Below are 26,672 nucleotides of genomic sequence, written 5' to 3'. Positions count from 1 at the left end.
TCTTAGCATTAAATAGTTACAATTCTATCTAATGAGCTCCACTACACAGTGGCCATACTACTGACCAAGCTAGATTTTGTGGTCATGTATGAAGATGCCTCTCTACTCCTACAAAAGTGAGCATTTGACATTCTGATGAAAAGCAAGAGGTTTGTTTTGTACAGCCTTTCTCTAGTTGCAAAAGTTATTTCATTGTTGTTTTGTATGGGGGAAGTATTAAGGGTTGAAAACAACCAAATAATTTGTATAAAAATTAACCAAAGTTATATGTGGCAGTGCATACCTGTAATCCTAGCACCCAGGATACTGAGGCAAGAAGATTGTGAATTAAATCCCCCCTGGGCTACTAATAATACAAAACAACAACAACAACAACAATAACAACAACAACAACAACTTTCAGAAACTGGCAAGAAATTACACACCATTACATTAGTGTGGTCAGAAGGGAAAGACTCCATATTGATTGTAATCAAAATTGACAATGCTTCTAAACTTTTTCAGCACTTTGGTATAGTCCTAATTGACAAGCTGCTGATCAGTGGAAACTTATTTGAGAACTCAGTAAGTCAGATGTGCTATTGAGTTGCACGAGGCTGGAGCTGCTTATTGGTAATGCATAAAGTCTGCGTGCTGGTTAGGTGAAGACTGAAAAGAGAGGGATAAAGGACTGGCCCTCTGCGTCAAGTAGATTGAAAATCATGTCACCATGTTATGTTATTGAATACTGATGGATCTATATTCAAGAATTAATTTTTAAGTAGAAACATTAAATGATATTTGTGTATTTCTCATGAAAAATTAAAAAAAAACACACACAAAAACAAACAAACAAAAAACCAGTTTTTCATTTTTGTTCTTCCCCTGTCAAACCTCTAGCTAAGGGAATGCTGGTGCTGAGCGTTCATCTTTGAGAGAGCCCTGACATCTTGTGGTTGAACGTGCTGCCTGTAACAGATTGTCTTAAAGCACAACGCGCTTAGGTAATCTTAGCCTTAGAGCACGTGCTTCAAAGAGGACTTTAAGCCTATTTTCAGAGTGGAATGGACTGTGGAGACAAGGAAAGAAAAACAACTTCCCCTGTCTCTTATTTGCCAGTTTATCTACTTCTGCGACTATGTATCTCAGACTGGCCTGGAACTCACTGTGTAGATCAAGATGTCCTCAAACTCACAGCCTCAGCCTCAGCCTCAGCCTCTCAAGGGCTGGGATTTAAAAGGCATGCACCTTCAACACCTGCCTTTCCCCGTTCTTTAAACAGGACTCCAAGACCTTAGAAATGTCTGCTTGGTCTCAGTATGTTCTATGGGTACCTTCGAAATGGATCGCTTTCTGCTTTGCTGTACGGTAGGATCGTGGGAGATTCAAACATTCTCATTCAAATTACGAGTGAGTCTTTAAGTTCCAGCAGCCTAACTTTTGGCTGGTTTCTAGCGAATAGGAAGTCTCCAGAGAAACCAGACGACTGAGTGGAAAAAACTACAAATCCCAGGATGTCAAGGGGAACAGTCTACAACTCCCAGCATGCCCGAGGGCAACACGGCGGCTGCGCAGACTGGCGCGCGGGTGCTCCTGGGACGTCAGTATGGCGGCGTTTGCAGATTTGGACCTAAGAGCGGGCTCGGACTTGAAGGCTCTGCGCGGACTCGTGGAGACCGCTGCTCACCGTGAGTCTACTGATTTTGCCCCGCGGGCCCTGCCCCTCGCTTTCCCCCATACCATCCAGCTTAGCCCGGTAGTTTTTCAGGCTCCATTCCAGCCTGATGTCCCCAGAGGCAGATGATAGGTAAGTGCCGCCCGGATCCCTGGGATGGGAAACTCATGAGAAAGCTGCTGTTGCCGGTGTTTGCCCGGGCATTTGTGCAGAGACCTAAGGAGTCGAGGGATTGACATAGAGCCTACAAGCTGCTGAATGGTTAGAAACAGGGACTGGACTCCGGGTGTACAGCCCTTCAATATCAGCCCATTCTGACTCACGCATCTGTCAAACACTGAAAGCTGGGTCAACGGTAGGAATTGCTGTGGGATCTTAGAGAAGGGGAAGAGTGTTAACTTATTTCTCTCAAGCAGCATAAGTTTCTTGAGGATGAGCATTGATCATGCGTGCTCTCAACTAGCATAAGGCCGGCCAAATAATGAATGCTCAAATTCCTTCAAGAGGAAGGAAAGGAGGCAGTTAGTGGGCTGACTGATAAGAGGATGGACGGCTATTTTGTCATTACCACGCATTTATTATCTTTTAATATTAACACCTCATCATCCTGTCTGTATTTAGACAATTTAAAGACAAGAATAGTGATTTACATGATCTGGGGTCAGAGCACTTGTCCAAACAGTACTAACTGTTGTCATGGTAAAGCCAACTCTCTAGTGTTCCTTGTCTCTTCCTGGTGAGTCCCTCAGAAGAGGTGTGAAGGAGTCAACACTCCATTGCTCCTTAGGCAAGGGAGGAAATCGAAGAAATTAATGATAATGAAGATGACAGAAAGACATATAAACTTGAGGGAATGAAAATGAACAAAGGGGCAGGAAATCCCAGGAATGTTGTCTGGAAAGCAGAAGCACAGAGTTTTTAGTCCTTGTTATCATAAATATGTGCCTGGAACTCTTCTAAAATGCAAGTGCTGTTTCACTTAAATTTCATGACACTTGGAAGTGCTGTCTGTTATAACATCACTTGACAAGTGAAACCCTGAAACTTAATATTAAGTAACCATACCATAAACAGTAGAGCTTAGATTTGCCTTCTGCCTCATCCCCTCATTTTCCAGGTCTGGGAATTGAACTCAGGCCGTTGCATATGCTAAGCAAGTATTCTAACACTTAGCTACATCCCTAGCCTCCTCTCATACTCTTTAAATCTAAGATCAGGAGGATCATTGTGAGCCTAAAAGAACTATTTTTAATAATCTATTTTTCTTTTCAGTGGGATATTCAGTTGTTGCCATCAATCATATCGTTGACTTTAAGGAAAAGAAAAAGGTAAAATAGGGTTTCTCAGGCTAGTTGGTTAATAAATACAAATATTTATAAATATTTGTGTCTGTGTTGGGAATATATGGAACTAGAAACAAGTGTTATATTGGCTACTTTTTGTAGGAATTTTAATTCAGATCATGGCTGCTCTGGCAAGAGATCTCATCAAAAGACCTTCTAGGTCTGTGTGATCCAGCTGGAATACAAACACGCCTTTAACCCAGGAGACAGAGGCAAGAAGATCTGAGCTCAAGGCCAGCTTGGTATAGAGCAAGTTTCACTTAAAGAAAAGCTTAGGTCCAGGAGTGTTCGTACATGCCTTTAATCCCAAACGAAGGTAAAGTTAGTTTGTAGAAAGAAGCACCCATGTTTGAAAGTGGTGTCTAATTGAATGGCAGAAAAAGTGATGACTCAGAGAAGATTTGACAGAAAAAGAATACACCCAACTTTCAGGAGAAAAGAGAGGAAAGGGGAAGCTACGTAATGGGGGTTGGGGGACCACGAAAGAACGATTTTACCAGGATCGTAACAGAGGGACAGGTTGCAGAGAGAGAACAAGCTAGACTCAGGCACAGATAGAAGGAGGCAGAAAATGAGAAGGAGCCAGATCAGAAAATGTTGCTGGAGTTAATTTGAGGCCAAGTAGAACAATTCAGAGGCAGAGAGAGAAGCCAGATTGAATAAGTCAGCTGGGAGAGGAGTTTGAGCCAGAACAGCTGAGTTGAACCAGCCAGCCTAGAGCTCAGTAAGAAGAAGAAAGAGTGGGCTTATCTAGCAGTAAGTCGCAGAGGCTGGAAACATTCCAGGTCTAGGTTAGATTGTACGGAGGCAAGAAGCTTCCAGGACTAGGCCTAGGCTAGCAGAGGCAGTAGCCTTCCAAGACAACAGCTGAAATAGGCAAATGAAAGTTTCTTTTACAATTTTTTTGTTGTTGTTGTTGTTGCTATGATCATATACTCGGCAAGAGCAACTTAAGGAAGGAGTTTATTTTCCTTATTCTTTGAAGATACAATCCACCATGGCAGCGGGAGCATGAGGTGACTGGTCACAGTTCTTCAGTCAGGAAGCAGATAAAGATGAGTGCTGGGCCTCAGCTCACGTTGTCCTTTTTAGTTAATTTACTCAGGACCCCAACCCATTAAACAGCAAAGCTCACCTTCAGCATGGGAATTCCCTTCTCGGTTAATAGAAACACCATTATAGAATACACAGAGATGTGTTTCCATGGTCATTTCTAAAAACAGTCAAATTGGCAGTGAAGGATAAGTCATCATCAGCATGTTTCTTTTCTGAGACAGGGTCTTACATGTCCCAATCTGGCCTGGAACTCACTGTGTTTCCAAGGGTGACCTCCCGCCTCTGCCTTCCAAGTGCTGAGATTGCAGGCCCTTGTGCACTTTAGAACACACTCTACCAACTGAGCTGCATCCTCAAACCCTTGCCTGTAGACACCAGCTCTACCTGGGTAATCCCAGCACTCAGGAGGCAGAGGCAGGCAGATTGCTGTGAGTTTGAGGCCAGCCTGGTCTACAAAGAGAGCTCTAGGATAGCCAGGGCTATTACAAAAGAAACCCTGTCTCAAACAAAACAACAACAACAACAAAAACCCACCAGCTCTAGCAATTGAACTGGTATATATCCATACAAGTGAGTTTTGCTTTTGTTTTGTTTGTGAATAACTCTAGTACAGCATAAGGATGCCTAAAGTTGAATTTATATTAATTGTTATGTTCAAAGATGTCTAAAAGTACATTGCTGTTAAATGAATTGTAACCAGAGTGTCTTGTTTACTTTGTTGCCATGGTCTCATTAATCCATTGACTGATTTTTCTCTTTAATATACTATCGAATATGTATGTCTCTTTTTAGGCAAACAACTAACTTAGGTCATTTCTGTCTTTACATTTTGCTTTTTGGTTTTGGGGATTTTTTTTGTTTGGTTTGGTTTTGATTTGGGGGGTTTTGTTTGTTTCTTGTTTTGGTCATTGTTTTATCAAGACAGGATCTCAGTTTATATCTCTGGCTATCCTGAAACTCACTGTATAGACCAGGCTAACCTTGAACTCAGAGATCTGCCTGCCTGTGTCTCCTTAGTGCCGGATTAAAGGCTGTACAGGGCTGTGTAGCCCTTGCTGTTCTAGAACTCACTCTGTAGAACAGGTTGACTTTGAAATCAGATCCACCTGTCTCTGCCTGTGAGTGCTGAAACTAAAGGCCTGCATCACCACACCCAGTCCTTTATTATTCTCTGGTGGTCTTGGCAGCTTCTCTGCTTTTTAGTTTCTTTCCTTAAAAAAGAAAGAGAAAAGTTATTTAGTTCATTTGAATACCAAAAATTAGCTTTCTTTGATTTTTTTTTTCCTGAGATGGTCTCAAAGTGTCTTGTTATGCTTTTTTTCCCCCTCTCTCACATGTAACTAGAGTGGCTGCTCTTCATTTGTTGTAGGAAATTGAAAAGCCGGTAGCAGTTTCTGAACTATTTACAACTTTACCAATTGTGCAGGTAAGCATTTTATTGTTTAAGTGTAGTCTCTGTTCATTAATTCAGGCATGCCCACCTTCTTGTGGCGCTCTCTAACTTCAGCCACACCTGCTTCCTGCCAGTTTCACCTTCCTGTCAGGCATCACGTCCGCATCAGTTTCTCACTATCCATAGTGTTTGTTTGGTACCTTTCCTCCTGACTGCTGTTATATTACATTATTTCATCATGTAGATTACTGGGTGTAAATAGTGTTTTCTTCAGCTGTTATAAATTCCTGTAGAAAGCATGCTTTGTTGATCCTTACTGTCTGCTGTAACTGTAACTATTTTCCACTGGTAAAAAGGAAACAATTGTGTCTTATCTTTTTTAATAATTTGTTTGTTTGTTCATAGGGAAAATCAAGACCGATTAAAATTTTAACTAGACTGACAATTATAGTTACAGATCCGTCTCACTGTAATGTCTTGGTGAGTTCAATGGTTTTCTCCATTTGCCTTCAAAACTATATAACTATTAACTAAGGTTAAATATTGACATATTTCATCTCACCCTATTTCACCCCTTGTATCCCTCAAGTTCGTGACACTTGTCTGCTTCACCTGTGTGTAGAAGCCATACAATGTTACTTCCAAAGCGTTAGAAGATGCCACGGGCGAAGAAGCAATGTCACACATTATTCCAGTCAGCACTCAGGGATTGTACACTCTGACGGCATTTTTCCATTCTTATGTAAAATATGAAGTTTGAGGTTTTCCTGTTAAGAAGTAACTGTGTTTTATTGATGTATTCACCCTGCGAATTACCCAAAATATAGGAAACAGTCTCATCTAGCTATGTCTAAGAAAAACAAAAACTAAACTACTTCCACTAAAGTCTATCTTAGTGTTTCTCTTGTGATAAAACACACCATGACCAAAAGTAACTTCAGCGTACAGTTCCACAGCATAGCCCATCATTTCATTAAAGGAAGTCAGAGCAGGAACTTGGGCAGAAACCTGGAGGGAGGAACTGGTGCAGAGGCCATGGAGGCATGCTGCTTACTGTCTTGCTCCTCGGGACTTGCTCAGTCTGCTTACAGCACCCAGGATGGTGATCCTCAGAGTGGCACTGCCCATAGTAGCTAGTCTTCCTGCACCAGCCATCATTCGAGAAGATGCACCACAGGCTTGCTTGCAGGCCAGTCTGGTGGGGGGCATTTTCTCAATTGAGCTTCCCTCTTCCCACATGCTGTCAAGTTGACATTAAATTAGCCAGCAGAGGTGACCTCTTGTCAGCTTGACACACAAACACATCACTGTTAAACCATAACCTTTTCCTTTCTTGTTCATCCTGGTATCTCTTATATGCTATAGCATCATAATATAAAACATTCCAACTTTTAAAAGTCCCACAGGCGCGGTGGCGTATGCCTGTAATCCCAGCACCCTAGAGGCAGAGGCAGGCAGATCTCTGAGTTGGAGGCCAGCCTGGTTTACAGAGTGAGTTCTGGGACAGCTGGGGCTTCACAGAGAAACCCTGTCTCCAAAGGAAAAAAAACCCAAAATAAATAAAGTTTAGTCTTTTGAAAATATCCAAAGTCTCCATAAACTCAGTGTTTTTACTGTGGGCTGTGTAAAGTAAAAAATGAGTTACAGTTTTGTTCTTCCATCAGGCCCCTGGGCTCAGCTGTCTCCAGGCTTCCTTTCTCGTACACACGATGCTGCAAGCTCCCAGCTCGAGAGCACTGTAGGGAAAGCTCATACACACGCGCACACTGTAGAGCTGTCTCTGGATTTACTCTTAGTTCCAATTTTAAAAAGCAAAGTAATTTAGCATTTCTCCATTTTCTCTGATTGGCTTCAAGTCTGGGTTGAAAAGGACTTTTGTTGACTCGTGGAAATCCAGCCTTGATCAATGACATTTAAGTATATGCTCTCTTGTGTCAGCTCTTGAGTATTGAAACCAGGTGTGGTTCCTCATGCCGCAGCACTCAGGAGGCTGAGGCAGGAGGATTGGTTTTAGGATGTTGAGTATTTCAAGATATGTTTTCATCTTTTATTACTGTATGGTAACATTCATTTTGTCTTCTAGAGAGCAACTTCTTCAAGGGTCCGGCTGTATGACATTGTTGCAGTGTTTCCAAAGACAGAAAAACTATTCCATGTAAGTGAGAGGTGGAAAAGAATACTGTTTTCTTATTATCTAAGCCTGTTGTTATACTGTAGTAAGTTCCTCCCAGTTCTGCTTTCGTTTCTGTTGTTGTGATAAAATAGCCAGATAAAAAGCAGCAGGGGAGAAAGGATTGCTTATTGATCATCATTATGGGAAAGTCAAAGCAGGAATTTCAAACAGCTACTGATAATATCTACGGTCCAGAACAGAGAGAAAGGCATATGTGTGCACTTGGCTGCTGGTGCTAAGCTTGCTTTCTCCATTCTTAAACAGTTCAGGACATCACCATCACCACCCTACCCCCTGCCTGGGGAATAGTGCTTCCCACAGTGGACTGGTCTTCCCACATTGAGTGTCTTCATTAGGATAACTCCCCATAGACATAAACCAAGGCCCACTCAGTACAGACAGCCCGTCACTGAGGCCCTTCCCAGGGTTATAGTTAAAGATAACCATCACAGGGCCCATCTGGAAACTTAGGGGTTTCTGTGCGCACTCTCAAAGTTTTGGGATTTCATAGGGCAGCAGTTCTCAACCTTCTTAAAGCTTTGACCCGTTAGCATAGTTCCTCATGTGTGGTGACCCCTAACTATAAAATTATTTGCATTGCTACTCCAGAACTGTAATTTTGCTGCCGTGGTGAGTTGTAATATGAATATATGACATGTATATATTCATATTGTGTATCTTATATGTGACCCCTGTGAAAGGGTTGTTTGACTCCCCCCACACTCAGGGGTCTTGACCCATGGGTTGAGAACCACTCTCGTGGGGGCATTTTTAAGTGTCATGTTTTAGTCATCCTGGTAGACATCTGATGGATACAGTTGGAAATAACTCAAGAGTTTTCACCTGTTTCTTTCTCTATACTTTGTTCATGTGACGTTTCGCCTTGGACAGTTCATTTTCCTACTCAGGAACCACTTGTACTCCTCTGTGGGATAGAAGAAAAGGGCAAGCAAGCCCCTCTCTGTCCAGCTTCCTCCTTTGCAAGCTCTTGAGATATAACCCGTATGCAGTATGTCAGCCCTTAGTCTTCCAGAAATTCCTCAGAGTCAGTCACACGTTAGTGTGCTTCACCTTCTACTCTTGAGAGCTTCCTTAGTTGAACTCCTTTTGCTCTTTTACAATTGACCTTCTGTCTCTTTTCAAGAAGAGAAAGGAGCTTAGCATATAGGCTCATTTTGTATTCGTGGTGGACTGCCCCTGTCTTTACATGATTACAGTAGTAGAAGAAACTGAAATCCTTACTTAAGGAACACTTTTTTACTGAGAGAGTTATGGATGTTTTCCTAACTGAGACTCAGAGGATCCATCTACAAAAACAGTATTTCAGGGGAAAAAAATACTGGTGTTATATTTTCTGATCTTACTCCATTATTTTACTGTAGTATTTTCATTTTTTGTTGTTTGTTTTTATATTTTTCTCTTCTCTTTTGTCCTTCCAACCCCTCTCATATGCTCCTCTCTACTCTCTTTCAAGTCCATATCCTATTTCTTCATGAATTTCTATTGCATGCATATATGTTTATAAATATAACCTGTTGAGTCCATTTAATGTTGCTTATATGTATGTTTTCAGGGCTGACCTTTTTTTTTAAAGCAAAATTTGTTCTAAAACTGTAAACAGATCTTTTTTTTCCCCCTAAGTTTATCCAGTAGAGGGAGCCATTGACTAAGGAGACTGATACAGTGTCTCAGTGCTCAGCATCAACTGCTAATTACATTAACAGGGAAACAGAACCATGGCATATGTAGGATGCCTGCACGCACACACACGTCACCATGGTTTGGTGGCCTCTTTTGTTAAATGCATGATTATGTTAAATCCCAAGTATTGTTGTAGGTTAAGGAACGATTAAGCAAGTTGTTAACCACCTGTGGACCAGGTGTGCTAGCACGGGCCTTCCCTGCCTTTCCATCACCAGCATTTTGGAGGCAGAGGCAGGTGGATCTAGTATTTGAGACTAGCTTGTTTACATAGTGAGTTCTAAGACAGCCACACTGCTAATAAAGAAGTAGCTTTTAGAAGCTGTGGTTTTGTCCTGCTCCGGAAGTCTTTCAAACCTTGCCTTTGCAGGACACTGCTGTAGAATGTCTGCCTGCATCTCTCAAGGCAGCATTCTCAGGAGATGGTCACAGTCTTCCGGCTTCAGATTTATGTGGGATAATTATTAAATTGCAGATTATCATGTCAAATTTACTGAATGAATCACTGGAAATATTGCTTCGCCAGCCCCGTTTGTCATAGTTTTAGGTGAACTTTGTGCACATACATAGGTGAGAGCTCTTATTTATGGGCACCTCTCTGCCTTGGCAAGCCCGACTTTTCCTTGTGTGATGTGATAAATGCTGTCACCAGTGAAAGACATTCAGGGTAAAGGGTGACATAACAACAAAAATCATGTGTTTGTACATTTATATGGGGACAAACTTTTCTTAAACCGTCATTGGTGTCTCTGCCCCTCTCCCAGAAAAGGTTAAAGATGGCTAAGTAAATTCATATACAATTTACCAATTTTCATAGAAAACTCAGATACTTAGTTCTGAAACTATTTTAGACATACTTTTTTATGAGTTTTAATGAATTTGGGAATATTAGATTGAGCCTCCCCAGTGCCCAGAACATGGGCGTGTGCCCCTGCATCACACACTGCTTGGAATGAACCAGTTGAACATTTGGATTAAGGAAAAATTAAATCACCAGGGAACTCAATTTGAAACATGTTAAATTCAAGAGGACAAAGGAGCTGAGTGAAGCTATCCCATGCCGTCAACCATGCCATGCTATTTCTTAGCCACAGTACAGTCTGGTTAGAACTACAAGCCTGGACAATTCCTGCCAGAAAGGTGCTCAGTAAATATCTTGTGATTAAAAAATGGATTGTGCTTGCATTCATTTTGGCTTTTTAATTCCTTGGATTTCAGAACAGTTACTTTCTGCTTTCTGGAATAACTCAAAGTTACTGATCTAGCTCACCAATTTATTCATATATATATATATATATATATATATATATATATATATATATATATAAACCTTTATGCATTAGAGGGCCTTCAGGCCCTGGCTTTTGAGAATTAAACCCTCCAAGCCAAGCCTGAAAGAACAGTGAACAACTGGCTTGTGGGAGGTTTCTTACAGTTCAGCACAACCATCATGACGTCAGCCTATAGGGTAAGGCGTGCTCTGTGTGTTTCTATATGTTGGGTATGACCGTGTCTCCCATCCCAGTGACTGCCACTTTCCTGCTAACATATTTATTTTTCTTGGCAGGTTGCGTGTACACATTTAGACGTGGATTTAGTCTGTGTTACTGTAACAGAGAAATTACCATTTTACTTCAAAAGACCCCCTATTAATGTGGTAAGTGCTGTTCTCTCTGTTCTGAACTTGGGTGCAGAGAAACTTGTGTCTGAAGACCAGAAAAGGAGCAGGAAAAGACTGGGTGATTGCTAATCGGAGCAGCTTTAGAAAAAAGAATTTTGTGTTTCTAAGCTGACCAAAAGAAAAAGAAAGAAAGCTTAAAATAGAAAGTATCTAAGCTGGGAGCTATAGGGTGGCTTACTGGATAAAGTGCTTGCTCTACAAACATGAGTCTGGAATTCGAATCCCCAGCATCCACATTAAAGCCAGGCAGCTGCCCTCTGTGGCTGAAAGGTACTTACAGAGCATGTCTTCAGCCAGTACAGAATGCCCACCTGCCCTCTGCTATAGCAGAGAGGAGGAAGCAAGCACTATATGATGAGGAGTAACCCAGTTCACCTTCCTAGGGCAATTGGTTAACAGGATTATTAAAAAGATTCTACCTTTTCATTAAAACTAATTATGTTCATGCTAATAACTTCAAACAGCACAGGAGTGTGTGTATAAAAAGCATGCCTTCCCAACTAAAACATCTTCAGAGGCAGCCAATGTTGGTGGCTCCTCACTGTGTTACTGAAAATGAACTGACCTCAGCTCAGTTCCTCTTCAGAGCTTTTCTTCTTTCTTAGCAAAGCCTCAGGTGTTCTTTGTGAGTTAGACAGCTGAAGCTGGCACAGCTGAGATGAGGCAGATCCTTTTAGAAGCCAGGTGTTTCTGCCAAAACAACATGGTTTCCCGGGCTTACCATGTAACCATGACTGCCTTCAAGCCAGATGGTCTCTGGTCACCACTAAACCATGGGACTGGGGCAAAAATGACTGAAGCTGGCATTCTGAGGAAAATGGGTAAGCTGTCACTCCTAAAGAACTGTGCCCATCCTACAAGAATTGCCAATCTTTCCCCCTGTCCTTACCCCACCCTTTCCCTTGTTCCTGATACAGACACTGGCTTACCAAGTTTGCTCATAAAGCCTGTATGCATCAGCACTCTCAGTAGTGGGCGGGGTTTCTTTCTTTTTTTCTTTCTTTTTTTTTTTTTAATGGGTATAAGTGTTTGCCTGCATGTATGTTTGCCTGATGCCCATGGAGGCATCCTGCTTGTAATCTCAGCATGGAGGAAACAGACAGGAACAATCTAACTAGCTTGACTAACTGAATCAGGCAGCTCTGGGTTCAGGTGTGAACTCAATAAATAATTTAGAAAGCAATTGAGGGACCAGTGTCTACCTCTGGCTTCCACACATGCCATGCATACATACATACACATATGTACATATGTGAACACAGAGAGTGAGAGGGGGGGGGAGGGGGAGAAGGGAGGGGAGAGAGAAAGAATATCTAAGTTGCTACTCGAGAGGCACTTGAACCAGAACTCCAAGACCAGCAGCAGCACACAGAGCCCTTGTCCCAAAATACAAGGATTCAATTAACTATCAAGATGTGTTTTTGAAAGGCTTAGGAGCTAAAATTTATAAAGAATGTTTGTCAAGTTAATATTTAATAATGATAGCTACAAGGACCAGGTGTGGTGGCACACACCTTTAATCCCTGCACTTGGGAGGCAGAGACAGGTGGATCCCTGTGAGTTCGAGGCCAGCCTGGTCTACAAAGTGAGCCCAGGACAACTAGGGATACACAGAGAAACCCTGTCTCGGGAAAAATAAATAAATAATAATAATGATATATACTGACATTGATACTGAGATGGAAAAGAAAAGATAAAGACACAGAGAGTCTTTGAGGTACCAGAAAATGGAGATATAAAAGGACATGGTATGAAATCACCAGAAAATAGTGAATGAAATTATAGTATGCACCGAGACATGCTAGCTCCCATAGGGCCCAATAAAACAGGGTAGCCATGTGTTCAGATTCTTTTTTTCCCCTCTTGACATAGACTTTTTCTCATTACCCTACTGTTGTTGTTAGTTTAATAGTATGACCGAATAAATGTTTATTATTAGGATTATAATTATTGCAGTGGTATTATTTATCAACTTTCACAATCCATAAAAGGCACAGACACCTGTTGTGTCTTTTAGAATAGCCTTATCACCTGGGGCATGGGAGATAATCCCTAAACTGTCCTGTGTTGAAAAAGTAGTCTCTGTCTTAAAAGATTGCTTCTACTTTTTACCAGCCTCAGGCTGCCAGTGCTTCCCACAAAACAGCATCCTAGAAGTAGCCACTGTACATATTTTTTGTTACAGTTAACAATATTTTCCCCTTAATAAACTAGGAAGCCTATTTTCTAGGCATTTCTGTGTCCTTAGCTGAGAAGAAGTGGTGACATGTAGTAGCCAAAGTATGGAAAGGAACAATCAATGTACAGCATATAATTCCTTGTGACACATAACAGTGGTCAGATTCCTAGAGACTTGTTTTAGTCAGGGTTTATATTAAGACTCTTGTGAGATGCCTTACCATAAAAGCAGCTCTTTTCCAAATGCCCAGTGTGAGCCTATTAGACCTTCCTGAAATGCACCATTGAGCCAGTGTATCTGATTTACATTGGTGTGCATCCTGGGGAGTCTGGCCAAGATGCTTGTGATTAGTCAGTAGTTGTCAGTGTTGGACAGGAGCATATGCATGAAGGAAGTGGGGTAATAGGGTGACATGAGGAGGCTGGCCCTCAAGGCAGGCACCAGGACACCAGCACCCTCCAATTCAGTCTAGAAGTGCAGAGAAGCTGCTAGTGACTGTTTGATATTTCTGGCATGATTCCCACATTTTCAGTTGAAGAGTTCTGAAAAGTAAAAAATTTGACAAGAAGAATATGCAATATTTAACAGTGTCTGGCTTTTTCTTTTTTTGAATCTGGTATGAATGTTTTGCATATGTTGTTTATTAAAAGCTAGATGGAGGTGTGGACAGAAAGACCGCACAAGATTAAATTTAGTCTCCATGTGGTGTAGAAGACTGCAGTGTGAGCTGGCCAGGAAGCAGGGGAATCCCTATTAGTTTACTCACTTTTATTAAGAAAGAAAACTAAAAGTAGGTACCCATATTTTGTTTGGGGAAAATTGTATTATATAGGTTTGTGTGGTGAGACAGTAAGTATATCATGGTCAAAACTGTGTCACAGTGCATGCCCACCATACATGTTTTTGAAATTTAATAAAACAACAATGCTTAGTTCATGATGGGCAGGAAATTGAGAGAAAGGAAGGACAAGCCCAGGGTCCTGGCATCCTTTTCAGCAGCATACCCCAATTTCTTCCTTCCTTGAAGTTTGTATGAGTTACTTTCTATTGCTGAAGTATAACAAAAGCAATGTCGTGGAGAAGGGTTTGTGGTGGCTCACAGTCTGTGGGGATACAGTCCACCATGGCTGGGAAGGCCAGAGAGCTACACAGTGACAACAGAGCACCTGGAACAGGAAGCAGGGTAGTGTAAAGCCTCAGTGACCCTCTAGCTAAGTTCTACCTCTTAAAAGTTCCACGGTCCCAACAGTGCCACCAGCTGAGGACCAAGTGCCAAACACATGAGCTTTTGAGCAGCATTGCACATTCCAAGTACAGCATGGCTGCATGGCTGCAGTCAAGATGTGAGCGTGCTGTACTCCCTCAAAAACTACAAGGGAGCCACCTTTTCTGGGATCTGATGAATGTCAGCATCGGGCGCCTTAATCCAGTGTTTGGTTCATCCCGCAATACCAGTTCTGCTTACCAAAAGTGGCCCACTAGGCACTGCATTCCATGCCCAGCTCCACGCCAGCGAGCCGGGCGTCTTACCCATTTAAAGTTTGAGACTAGGTTGAGATTGTTTCAGCCCCAAGACCTCTGAAGACTTTGTTTGAGAGTTCCTAGCTGGTAGTGATTTGTTGACCACACTAATGCATTCTCTGTCTTTGTCGTGAGCATGTTTCCCTGTACATCTCTGGCCATCTCATAGAGCACCAGTCATATTAGGTGCCTACCCTTTTCAGTGTGACCGCCTCATTTGATCACACCTGCACTGACCGGTTATACTCTGAGATACTGTGGGTTTGGAATGGAATATACCTTTTATGAATGGGGACACAACTCAGCTCACAGGACCCAGCTGTCCCACCCCAGTGTTTATCTTGCTGGTAATTTGAAACACATCTATTAGTAAAGGCTTTCCAAGTGCTATACCTGCACCTCTACAGTAAGTACTAGGCTGCTGTAACAGAAAAGGAAATGTACAAGTTGACATGGAAAAGCTTTCAAATCAGACAATATAAGAATGTAGCTAGCTGCCTTTGGGTTTCAAAAAGGAAAAGATAGCGTGTATTCACAGTCGCTTACATTCAGGAGGAACATGTAATGAATAAATGGAAGTGGTAACAGCAGTGGGTCCAGGGCAGTGAGAGCAGACGCAGGGAGGACCCCCTGCTTTCCTGTGTGGGCTTGATCAGCCAATCAGGAAATGCTGGGATCTTTTTTTTTTAATAATAACACATTTTTATTGAAAATTAAAAATAATTCATATTACATCTCATTTTCTATCCCATCCCATGCATCCTCCCATTCCTCCCTCCCTCCCACTTTCACCCCAATCCCCCTTCCCTATGACTGTGGCTGTGGGGGACCTCCTCCCCCTGAATATGGTGCTAGGGTATCAAGTCTTTTCTTGGTAGTCCGCTATCCTTCCTCCGAGTGCCATTGGGCCTCCCCAACAAAGGGACATGGCCAAATATGGGGCACCAGAACAAAGCGACAGCCTACAAACTGGGAAAAGATCTTCACCAACCCTGCATCTGACAAATGTCTAATATCCAAACTTTATAAAGAACTCAAGAAATTAAATGCCACCAAACCAAATAACCCAATTGAGAAATGGGGCTCAGAATTAAACAGAGAATTCTCAACAGAGGAATATCAAATGGCTGAGAAACACTTAAAGAAATGCTCAACATCTCTGGTCATCAGAGAAATGCAAATCAAAACAACTCTGAGATTCCATCTTACACCCATCAGAATGGCTAAAATCAAACATTCAAGTGACAACACATGCTGGCAAGGATGTGGAGAGAGAGGAACACTCCTTCATTGCTGGTGGGAATGCAAACTAGTACAGCCACTTTGGAAATCTATCTGGTGCTATCTCAGAAAAATGGGAATAGGGCTTCCTCAAGACCCAGCTATTCCACTCCTAGGAGTATACCCAGAAGATGCTCCAGCACACAACAAGAAAATTTGCTCAACCATGTTCATAGCAGCCTTATTCATAATCACCAGAACATGATAACAGCCTAAGTGCCCCTCAGTAGAAGAATGGATAAAGAAACTGTGGTACATATACACTATGGAATACTACTCAGCTATTAAAAACAAGGATTTTCCAAAATTTGTGGACAAATGGATTGAACTAGAAATGATCATAATGAGTGAGCTAACCCAGAAGCAGAAAGACTCAAATGGTATATACTCACTTATTACTGGACACTAGCCCAAGGGACAGGTCCCATGAAAGTCTGCACCTACCAGGAAACGGGGATAGAGGTGAGGACATCCTATTGAGACTCTAGATGAGGAAAATATAGGGGATAGGCAAGTAGGGGGACCCAGAGGGTCCTAGAAACCTACAAGAAGAACATTATGATGGGTAGATCTGAGCCCAGGGGTTCTGCTTGATCTAAGGCACCAACCATGGACAAAACGTGCAGTCATCATCAAACCCCTACCCAGATCTAGCCAAGGGACAGAACATTCTCCACAGTTAAGTGAAGACTGGGGACTGACTTTCACAGGATCTCTGGTGCCCCATAAATGCTGGGATCTTAAACGCTGCTGCACTGGAATCAGCGTAGGCACTGATTCCTAGGCCGAGCAATCAGCCTGCTGCCCTGGAGTCAACTCATGGTTTCTATTCTTCCTTCTCCAAAGCTTAGCTTAAGTTTTTAGTACTTAGAATTTTATTACCAATATCCTGGTCCAAGTGTCACACGCTGCCCTTGGTGACATCATTGTGATTATTATTTTTCCTTAGTAAAAAAAGAAATCTCATCATCTGCCTATTCAGACACTTCTGTTCAGACATGAGAACAAAAGCCAATCAGGCAGGCACAGTCATTCCCTGTAAGGCATTATTATGAACAATCATATGATGAGCTTACAGCAATTTACATAAAAATGCTCTTAGGAGCAGGAGACCAGGTAATGACTGTATTTTATTCATCTAAAATGATAAAGTTTTATGAAAGAAGTACTCACAGCCTTCAATAGCACAATATCTTTAATTTCTCTCTTCAAGAGTTTTCTTAGCAATTTTAAAGTGAACCTGATTAATGTACCAAGACCAGAATCATATGGGAAAGAAATTAAGCTGATAATTCTATCCTATTTTCTCTGTCCTCTCCTTCAAAGGGGGTTTTTATTTTGCCACAATTCCCATACAGGCTTAAAAGTTTAAATTCCCTCACCTGGAAACACTTAGGGTCTGACGCTCTCACGTGCTTTATCCCGTCTTCCTCTGCCCAGTGCTTGCTTCTCCCACTAGAACGCTAGGGAAGTAGGAGTTGGGCTCCTTCGTCTAATTAGGAGGAAATAACTTGAAATCTCCAAACTGGCGTTTTTATTTATCTGTGGATTTCCTTCATCAAGTTCATACCAGTTCCTAGATAATCCACCGTGAAGAGCATTATCACCTGGCCTCTTCTCCACGCGCTGTGGGTCCCTTCAAACATACTGATTCGCTCACTCTCTCTCAACCTGAGCAAAACCAAGTCTCTGCAGTGATTAGCATATCAAAGCTGCCAGTCTAATACCAGTTGGATCAAGAACACTTCTGAACTGCATACAGATAGAAATACTTAGGACTTCTCACACGTAGAGAGGAGAATTGAGAAGTGATGCGGTAGTCTCACTGTGTGTGGGGTGCAGAGGTGTGGGCCTGCCTTTGTTTAAGCCAGCCCCTTGCCGTGCAGAAGATGTGCGTAGAGGGGACGAAGGAGAGTGGAGAGAGACCTCAGTGGGGGAGTAGCTGCTTGTCTTTGACAGTTTGCACTTTGTCTTCTTTATTTCCGGTGAAGGCAATTGACCGAGGCCTGGGCTTTGAACTTGTCTATGGTCCTGCTATCAGAGACGCAACGATGAGAAGGTACACAATTTCCAATGCCCTCAGTTTGATGCAGATCTGCAGAGGAAAGGTACAGTTCCGCAGCCGAGGATGCTCTTTACCTCTGACGGCTTAGTGATGGGTTAGCGCTGTCTGCTCGATTCCTGTGTCTTAAGCAGGAAATTCTCAAGACACTTACGTTCTTCAATTTCAGTGAGCTTTCCAAAGTCTTATAAAAACTCCCAAGGGAAAAGTAAGATATTGAGGGGGCAGAAATATACTGAAAGCCTTGATTTTTGATAAGGGATCTGCAGTTTGCCACAGTGAAAAGATTCCTAGATAACAGTTGTTTATCTCTGAGTGAAGAAAAGCTACAGCTTTTAAACAATTCATCTGCACTAAGATTTGTTTACAAAATTCTGCTTTTTTGGATTGGCAGCCTTGAGTATAAGACCTTTCAATAGTTTCTTACTAATTATTTACCTTATCTAAAAAAAAAAAAAACCTTGGCATTTGAACCCTGAAGGTTAAAAGTGGGGTGCTGGTTGCTTGCTCTGTACCATTCTTCAGTTATTAATAACCTAAGATTAGTATTGCTTGCTTTCTGTTTTATAGAATGTAATTCTGTCCAGTGCTGCAGAAAGGGTAAGCACAACATGTAGTACTTGATCTTTGTAGTTATAAAACTGTACTGCATTTTTAGAACAACTGAACTAGCAGTGTAATACGCTACCTGTTTGCACCTTTAACTGCATTTGCCCATAGTAGTTGCTAAATGTGCCCCATTCATTCAGCTTCAGGTTTTGCCTATACATGTTTTCATTTGTGAATTAGTTAGAATAAAGTGATTATATATTTTCCCTTTACCTTGTTAAAAATGCCTTACATGATTTATTTATATTTTTAGAAAGTGTCACATTTATGAAGATCTTAATTTATGAAATTTACCTATCTTAGTTGTACCTTATTTACTACAAATAGTTAAAACGTTAATAACATCTTTTCTTTTTTTTTCATTTTTCTTATTTTAGCCTTTGGAAATAAGAGGACCATATGATGTGGCGAACTTGTATCCTCTTAATGTTCTTTTTAAAAACCTATGTTCATATTAGGTGGAGGGGTACACGTGTTGCTCAGAAAACAACTTTAAGCAGTCAGTTCTCTTCTTCCAGCTGTGGGTCTTAGACGTCAAACTTAGGCCATCAGGGTTGGCAACAGGCACCTTTACCTGCTATGTCATCACATTAAGCTAGAATTTTCCTTTATAAAAATGAACCAAAAGTAGTATTAGCTTTTAGCCTGATGTTTTCTTATCCTTTTGTTGTAAGTTTACTGACCAGTAGCCTCAGAAGCGCATTACAACAGGTTGTAGACTTCTTCATCCTCTGGTTTTTGGATTAAGCCGCAGGAAAAAGATGAGGGACTCTGTGAAAGCAGAGGTAGATGAGCCTTCTCAGAGGCATTTCCACTGGGCTGAGGGCTGCTGTAGAATAGTCTGTCAGCTACGGGGACCAGGTGAGTTTGTGTTGTCTCATGTCATTGGCTGTCTCTGGTTGACATCTTTAATGACCCTATCAGAGGCCTACTGTTTGGGCTGTCTGAAAGCGAAGGCAAGGCTGCCGTGTCCACAAATTGCCGAGCTGTATTTCTCCATGGAGGTGAGCATGTTCTTATAGTAAAATCTAAAAGGTCATGTTAGAGTAGGTTATCATCAAATAACTAGTGTGTGTGTGTGTGTGTGTGTGTGTGTGTGTGTGTGTGTGTGTGTGTGTGTGTGTGTGTATGCTTTTCTTATCTTTCCGACGGAGTTCCTGTGAGGCTGTCTTCTCTCATCAATTCTAGCCATGCACTCTGCTCCTTGCCCTCACTTGAGCCTTTACTTTCTGTAGTGTATACATTGCATATAGTTTGCATTACAGGAATGATTATTGAATGCGTTTTTTCAAACTACACAGTGTCCTCTGCCTACATTTCCAGAGGCTTTTAACATACCTCCTGCTTGCTTCTCTCTGGATGGTTTTGCTCCCTTCTTTAAAAAAAAAAAAAAAAAAAAAAGAGTTTCAGAAGCAGAAGTGAGAATAGTGATGTTTGACTTGACAGGCTATAGACCTCCTGGCTGTAGGCTCAGCTGTGAGGGGGTTTCTAGGCTACGGTTAGTCCCTGAGGGTGTAAGGGTTTCAGTTACTGGGTGTGAGGAGACCAGTGCGGATGGAAGACTCCCTGGGGAGGCCTCTTGGATTGCATAAAATGGAGACAGCAAGCTGAGCACCAGCACTCACAGCCTCTGCTCCCTCGCTGGGAGTGTGATGTGACCAGCCGCTCCAGCCTGCTGTCTCCCTGAGCTCTCCCCAGGTGGACTGTACCCTTGAGCTGGGCCCTAAATAACCCGTTATTCTCTTAAGTTGCTCTTGTCAGTGTTTTTATAACAGGAATAGAAAAGTAACAAAAACATTAAACCATTAAGTAGGAAAAGGGAAATAGATATTTTTTAATCCAACTATCTAAACTCAGTCTATAACATTTGCTTTTATTATAACTCAAAATGTTTCTTGTTTTGGTTTGTGTGATCTTTATCTACTGATGGATATTTTGGGTGGGTTTTTCCCAAGGGTTTTTTGTTTGTTTGTTTGTTTGTTTGTTTGTTTTGGTGGGGTTTTTGGGTTTTGGTTGGTTGGTGGGTTAGTTGGTTTTTTGTAATTGCTTATTTGAATATATTGTACTAGGTTGAGTCGGCCATTTCTTTGCAGCTATAATAAGTGTACTTTGGCATGCATCCTCTGCTCCTCTCCCCTCCTTGTTCTCGCGCCCATTAGTCCCTTTTGTGCGTGTTCCCTGCCACTGCCCGCCCCTCACAGCTCCCAGTCCCCTTTGCATGTATCCCCCACAAGTATTTGTTCATATTCTCCTCCACATCGGCCCCTCTGTGCACACCCCCGTCAGCCCACCCTCTCTTAGTCCCCTTTGTTCCTGGGACACTTTCCTCTGATTCCTGGACTTCTCCTTCCGTGTAATCTGCACATGCGTGATTTGTGTACCTGCATAAAGTGTAAGGTCACGGTGAGGCAGAGCCCACACTTCCTTGCAAAGGCTGCTTTTCCTCCTTCGTCTCCTCCCTGTGCCCTTTTCAGTAGCATCACTTTTCCTGGGCTTCATTAGCTCATCCAGGAAGGTGATTTTCCTGCGAGCCTTCACTCTTAAATTGTCTATTTTTAGTGTACCATTCCAGCATTTTGAACATTTAGACACTACTGTTATGTATTTTATATTCTGTATATGACAGTGCCTGGCCTGTTAACATGTGTTGAAGATAAGTTGACTAAGTTTAAGTTCACTGTGCTGCCAAACTGACCCAAGCATGCATGCATACATTATTATTAACACACATGAAAGATTGATAAACTGAGTTTGTTTTATGTGTTCTCTCAATAAGCATTTGTTAGGTGGCTGATGTATACCAGGTCAGTGTGAGTCAATACAGCACAGTTGTTCAAAGGGACATTGATAATCTAGTGAGAGCAATGGCATGTGCTATAAAATGAGGTCAGCCCAGCCCTTGCTGTAGGAACAGTACAAGTGACTCCTACATCTGAGTTTGTGGTTTGTCTGTCTTTTTACCATACATAAAACAGTTGCTAGACTGCTAGACTGCTGCCGATGGCTGGCTCTGCCCACATAAGATACCGTGGAGAGAGCAATGGAAGAGGCCCTGCTCTGCACTTTAACCGAAGAGGCAGTCCTCAGGAATGAACTAGACCTTAAGAATACTCCTCTTTTTGCATGTCGGAAAAGCCAGCGATTATAAATGGCATCAGCACCCGTAAGAGCTCTATGGTTTTCTTGTTTACCATGCTATAGGCCAAAGACATGGGATGATGCTGATTAAACCAACCCAGGTGTGGTGCTGCACACCTGCAATTCCAGCTCTAGACAAGAGGTTCAGGCAGGAGGATCAGAGCAGGCTGGACAGTGAGGAATCAGGGCCAGCCTGGGCTATGTAGTGAGATCCTGTCTCAAAAAGCACAGATAAGTAAAACTGTCTTATCCCCATTCAATGTGATTTCTGTTTTACAGAAACTAGAAAAACTGCATTTGGAATTATTTGTACAGTGAAAAAACCTCGGCCATCAGAAGCAGATGATGACTCTCTGCCAGCATGCAAGAAAGCTAAATGTGAGGGCTGAGAAGAAGGCCTCAGTCTCCATCGGCACTGTCTTCTCCCTTCAAAGCTCATCAGTCACAGAAAAAATAAAACTGGTGCTGAGTTGATGTTCTCATTAAACTAGAAGCCAACAGTCTAAAAACAACTTTATATTCAGACCATTAAAACAGCAAATAAAACCAGTGAAGCATTTTTAAAGACTAACAGTTTAATTAATGTAGATATACTTTAAGAGAAAAACTATTTTATCCTTTATGTGAGTAATGAATAACAGTAGGTACACTGAAATAAGATGTTTCAATATTTTAAGACATTGAAGATTAATAAACCTTTTTCTATTTGATATATGTGGATTTTTAAATTTTTATTATCTAAAAAAGTAGTTATTTTTGAAGACTTAAACTCTATTATGGGGTTGGCTTTTAGCCAAATGGTTGTTTTCTTAGCCTCTTTCACATATTGATTGAGTTAAATCTTCCTGAAGGACTACTGAGCTGTAGAAACAGAAAGGATGCTCACATGAAGGAACTTGTCCCCTTCATTTGCTGCCTCCTGCCTTTGAGCTGCACTTAAAATATATTCCTCCCTTTAGTTAGAAACTCAGTACCTAATAGTGGTTTTCTTAATTCCTATAAGGTTCAGAGCATTTGACTAAAAAAAAAAATTCTTTGGAAATAATTTATTTTTACTAACAAGTTTATCAAACAGAATATGTAACCATTTTTGTAAATATCTACATTTGTGCTATATTGATATAAGGACCCCAAATATTAGATCTTTTTGTTTTTTGAGACAGCATTTCTCTGTGTAACTCTGGCTGTCCTGGAACTTGGTCTGTAGACCAGGCTGGCCTCAAATTCATAAAGATCCACCTTCCTCTGCCTCCCAAATGCTGAGATTGAAGGTGTGCGCCACCACTGCTTGGCTGACCCCAAAGATGTAGTGAAATTAACCAAAGGGGGGGAAATGGGATGAAAAGCACAGTTCTGAAGATAAGGAGTGTTTAAAAGAAGATTTACTTTTTGCCAGTCACATCTAATTATACTTTACCATATTAGTAGAAGAAATTAGAGGAAAAATAGTCAAATAGATGATAAAAATCAACATCTCCTCTTAATTTTATATATAACGGCGAAAATCCTTGACACGTGCCAGTCGTGGTGGTCCGCAGTAGGAGGATCATAAGTTTGAGGCCAGTTTGACCTGCATAACTACAGTGAAGGAGGCAGGAATGGTGCAGACTGTTGGATAGCTACGTCTGTGCAGCTTGTGCGTACACACATAGAGCATGATGATGACTAAAACCAAACCTCAGTGACTTCACTGTATACCAGTCACAGTGACCAAGACAGGGAACCAGCCCAGGCACCCATCCACAGGAGTGGATAAAGAGTATGGTGCACACCTTGTGGTCATTAACATCAATGGTCAACTTGATGAGTCTAGAATCAACTGAGACAAACCTGAAGGCATGGCTGAGAGTAACTCAGTTCATTAGGTGGGAAAACTCCCCCTGCGTGTGAAAGACAGCATTCCATGGGCCAAGTTCTAGACGTTCATGGAGAGGAGACGGCTAACTAAGCACGGACAGGCATCCATCACTTGTGCTTCCTGACTCTCGGAGCAGTTGGCCAGTAGCCTCAAGCTCCTGCTGCCATACCTTCCTCGCCTTCATGGACTTGGCTTCAAACTGCAAGCTAAACCTTGCTTTCCTTAGATTGCTTTGCTCAGATACTTTGTTGCAGCAATGAGAAAACTAATACATAACACACAATGGAATTCTACTCAGCCCTAAAAAAGAATGGAATGGCTGGCTGTGTGTGGCTCAGCAAGGGAAGGCACAGGCTGCTAGTCCTGATGATGTGAACTCCAGGACCCACATGCTAGAGCGAGAGAGCTGACCTGCAGCCTCTGCTCGTACACTGTCCCTCCCCTCCCCACAGTGCCCACATACCCATACACAAATACTTTTTTTTTCTTTTACTGAGAATTAGATTTTATTCTCACAATATATTCTGATTATGGTTTCTCCTCTGTTCTTCCCAGTTCCTTCCCTCCTTCACCCCCTATCCATCACTCATTAGAAAACAAACCGGCTTCTAAGGGATAAAAATAAAATATAAGATAAAGACATTAGAATAAAACAACAAAACGAAAAGAACCCAAGGCACAAGAAATAAGGACAGACCTACTCATTTGCATACTCATGTATATATATGCATATCTAATTTTTTTTTAAGGGAGATCACTGACAACATAATGAGACAAGGAACCTCCAAAGATGCCATTGAGTTCATCTTCTGTTGGCATGCACTGTTGGGCATACAGACTCCCCTTAAACTTTCCCCAGTGAGACTCCCTTGGAGAAAATTATTTTTTCATTAGCAAGTGGCTATCAGCTGGAGATGGCTGCTGGGTGAGACATAGGGACAGGTGTCTGTCGTTTTTTAGTTCTAAGACCCCCCAGTTAATACAAACCTGTGCAGCGCTGAGTGCAGCCGCAGTCTCTGGTTTCATATGTGCATCAGTCCTGTTGTGTTTCGAGGGCCTTGTTTTCTTGGTGTTCTCCCTCCCCTCTGGTTCCTACACTCTTTCTGCCTCCCCTTCCAGAGGGTTCCCTGAGCCCTAAGGGGAGGTATTTGGTGGAGACAAATTTAGAGCTGAATACTCCAAAGTCTTTGCATAATGTCTGCCTGTGGGTCCTTGCATTTGTTCCCATCTGCTGCAGAAGGAAGCTTCTCTGACGATGGCTGAGCAAGGCACTGATTTGAGGATAGCAGAATGTCATTAGGAGTCATTTTATTGCTACTTTTTTTTTTTTAAACAGTAGTATTTGGTTTTACTCTGGGCTCCTGAGGTATCTATTCTTAGGTTCTTGGTCACCCAGCCAATGTTGGCTCTGGGTTCTAAGTCACGGTAGGGCCTTTAGTCAAATCAGATATTGGTTACTCTACAAGCTTTGTGCCCCACTATACTAACATATCTTGCATGCAGGATACCATTGCAGGGCAAAGGGTTTGTGGCTGGGTTGGTGTTTACATTTCTCCTTTGGGAACATGCAGAGTACCTTCCTGTATGAAAGATGCTGTCACATATGGTTGAAGGCACCAGCTTGACTTCTTCATGTTCAATGAGTTGTGTAGGTGTTGTCTTCCACTTTGGGGCTTTCCTGTCAGTTGTGTAGACCAAACTATAGTTTTGACATCAGCCTGGGTTTGAGGATTCCCATAGGACCCCTTTGGCTAACAGCTCAATTAGATGTAACCCAATCCTGGTATTGGAAGTTTCATTCGGTGACAAGAAACGGCCATTTGGGGCTTTGCCTCTCCCATTATTTGGCAATTTCGTTTAAATTGCCTTCATGTATGTATAGCTTTGAGAAAGTTTCTACTATGTTCAGTTTCCATCCTACCCCTCAAATGACACTTAACCTTAGCTGTCTCTGCCCACACTTCCTCCCTCATCCCCCTCTTCCCTCCCCATGTCCACCTGATCCCTCATTCCAGCCCCCCCCCCAAATCCACCCATAATGGTCTATTATTTCCTCTTTTTAGATCTATCTACATCACCACCACCAGTCTCTGACCCCATACCTACCCTCTTTGGTTCTAGGAATTATAGCTTGATTATTATTGACTTAACAGCTAATATCCACAAATAAGTGAATACAGACCATGTTTGTGTTTCTGGGTCTGGGCTATCTCACTCAGGATTTTTTTCCCCGTAGTTTCATCCATTTTTATGTGAATTTCATGATTTCATTTTTTAAAACAATTTGCTAGTACTCCATTGTGTAGATGTGCATTTTTCTCTACCCATTCTTCTGCTGAGGGACATCTAGATTATTTCCAATTCCTTGCTAATATGAATATACCAGCAATGAGCTACAGAGAACAGCCAGTGTCTCTGTAGTAGGATGAAGCATCCGTCCTTTGGGTATAAGCCTAAAAGTTGTATAGCTGGATTTTGAGGCAGATCAATTCCCGTCTTTCTGAGAAACTGCCACAGTGATTTATATAGTGGCTGTACAAATTCTCACTCCCATTAGAAATGGAGAGGTGTTCCTCTTTCTCCACATCCTCACCAGTATGGGTTGTCACTTGTTTTACTAATCTTACGCATTCTGACCTGTGTAAGATGAAATCTCAGAGTAGTTTTGATTTGCATTTTCCTGATGACTAAGGATGTTGATCATTTCTTCAAGTGTTCTTCAGTCATTTGAGAATTCTGTTCAGACAGTGGTGGTGCATACTGATAGGATTTGCAAAGGAGATGGAGACAGAAGGATCACGGATTCAAGGCCAGCCTGGGCTATACTTTTTATGACTAATATAGTAAAAATGGTTATCCTACCAAAAGCATTTATGGTACTCCCCATAAACTTTCCAACAGATCTTCTAATTATTCACAGATATTGAAAAAATAATTCTCAGCTTCATATGGAAACACACACAAAGGACAGCCAAAATGATAATAGATGGTAATAAAAGAAATACTGAGGTTAACACCATCTC

The 26,672-nt window shown here is 41.8% G+C and overlaps 1 protein-coding gene across 1 annotated transcript; it reads left to right on the top strand.

The window, feature by feature from the left end:
• Positions 1–1,526: 1,526 nt before the first annotated feature.
• On the top strand, positions 1,527–22,503 carry RPP30 (ribonuclease P/MRP subunit p30). The gene is made up of 11 exons (XM_084757993.1): positions 1,527–1,667; positions 2,927–2,982; positions 5,423–5,479; positions 5,852–5,926; positions 7,530–7,601; positions 10,888–10,977; positions 17,974–18,090; positions 18,615–18,644; positions 19,031–19,068; positions 19,578–19,657; positions 22,071–22,503. The coding sequence occupies exons 1-11, from the start codon at positions 1,586–1,588 to the stop codon at positions 22,178–22,180; spliced, it is 807 nt and encodes a 268-aa protein (XP_084614119.1). The 5' UTR covers positions 1,527–1,585; the 3' UTR covers positions 22,181–22,503.
• The last annotated feature ends 4,169 nt before the right edge of the window (positions 22,504–26,672 follow it).

The sequence above is a fragment of the Acomys minous genome, assembly GCF_964271855.1.
Source record: "Acomys minous genome assembly, chromosome: 2".
NCBI classification, from domain to species: domain Eukaryota; kingdom Metazoa; phylum Chordata; class Mammalia; order Rodentia; family Muridae; genus Acomys; species Acomys minous.
The sequence above is the reverse complement of the archived record's forward strand: the minus strand, read 5'-3'. Positions and strand labels throughout refer to the sequence as shown.

Coding starts and splice junctions, on each gene's coding strand:
- RPP30 (XM_084757993.1), top strand. CDS start 1,586: ATGGCGGCGTTTGCAGATTTGGACCTAAGAGCGGGCTCGGACTTGAAG. Junction 7,602..10,887: donor AGACAGAAAAACTATTCCAT/GTAAGTGAGAGG, acceptor TTTTCTTGGCAG/GTTGCGTGTACACATTTAGA. Junction 19,658..22,070: donor AGCTGTATTTCTCCATGGAG/GTGAGCATGTTC, acceptor TCTGTTTTACAG/AAACTAGAAAAACTGCATTT.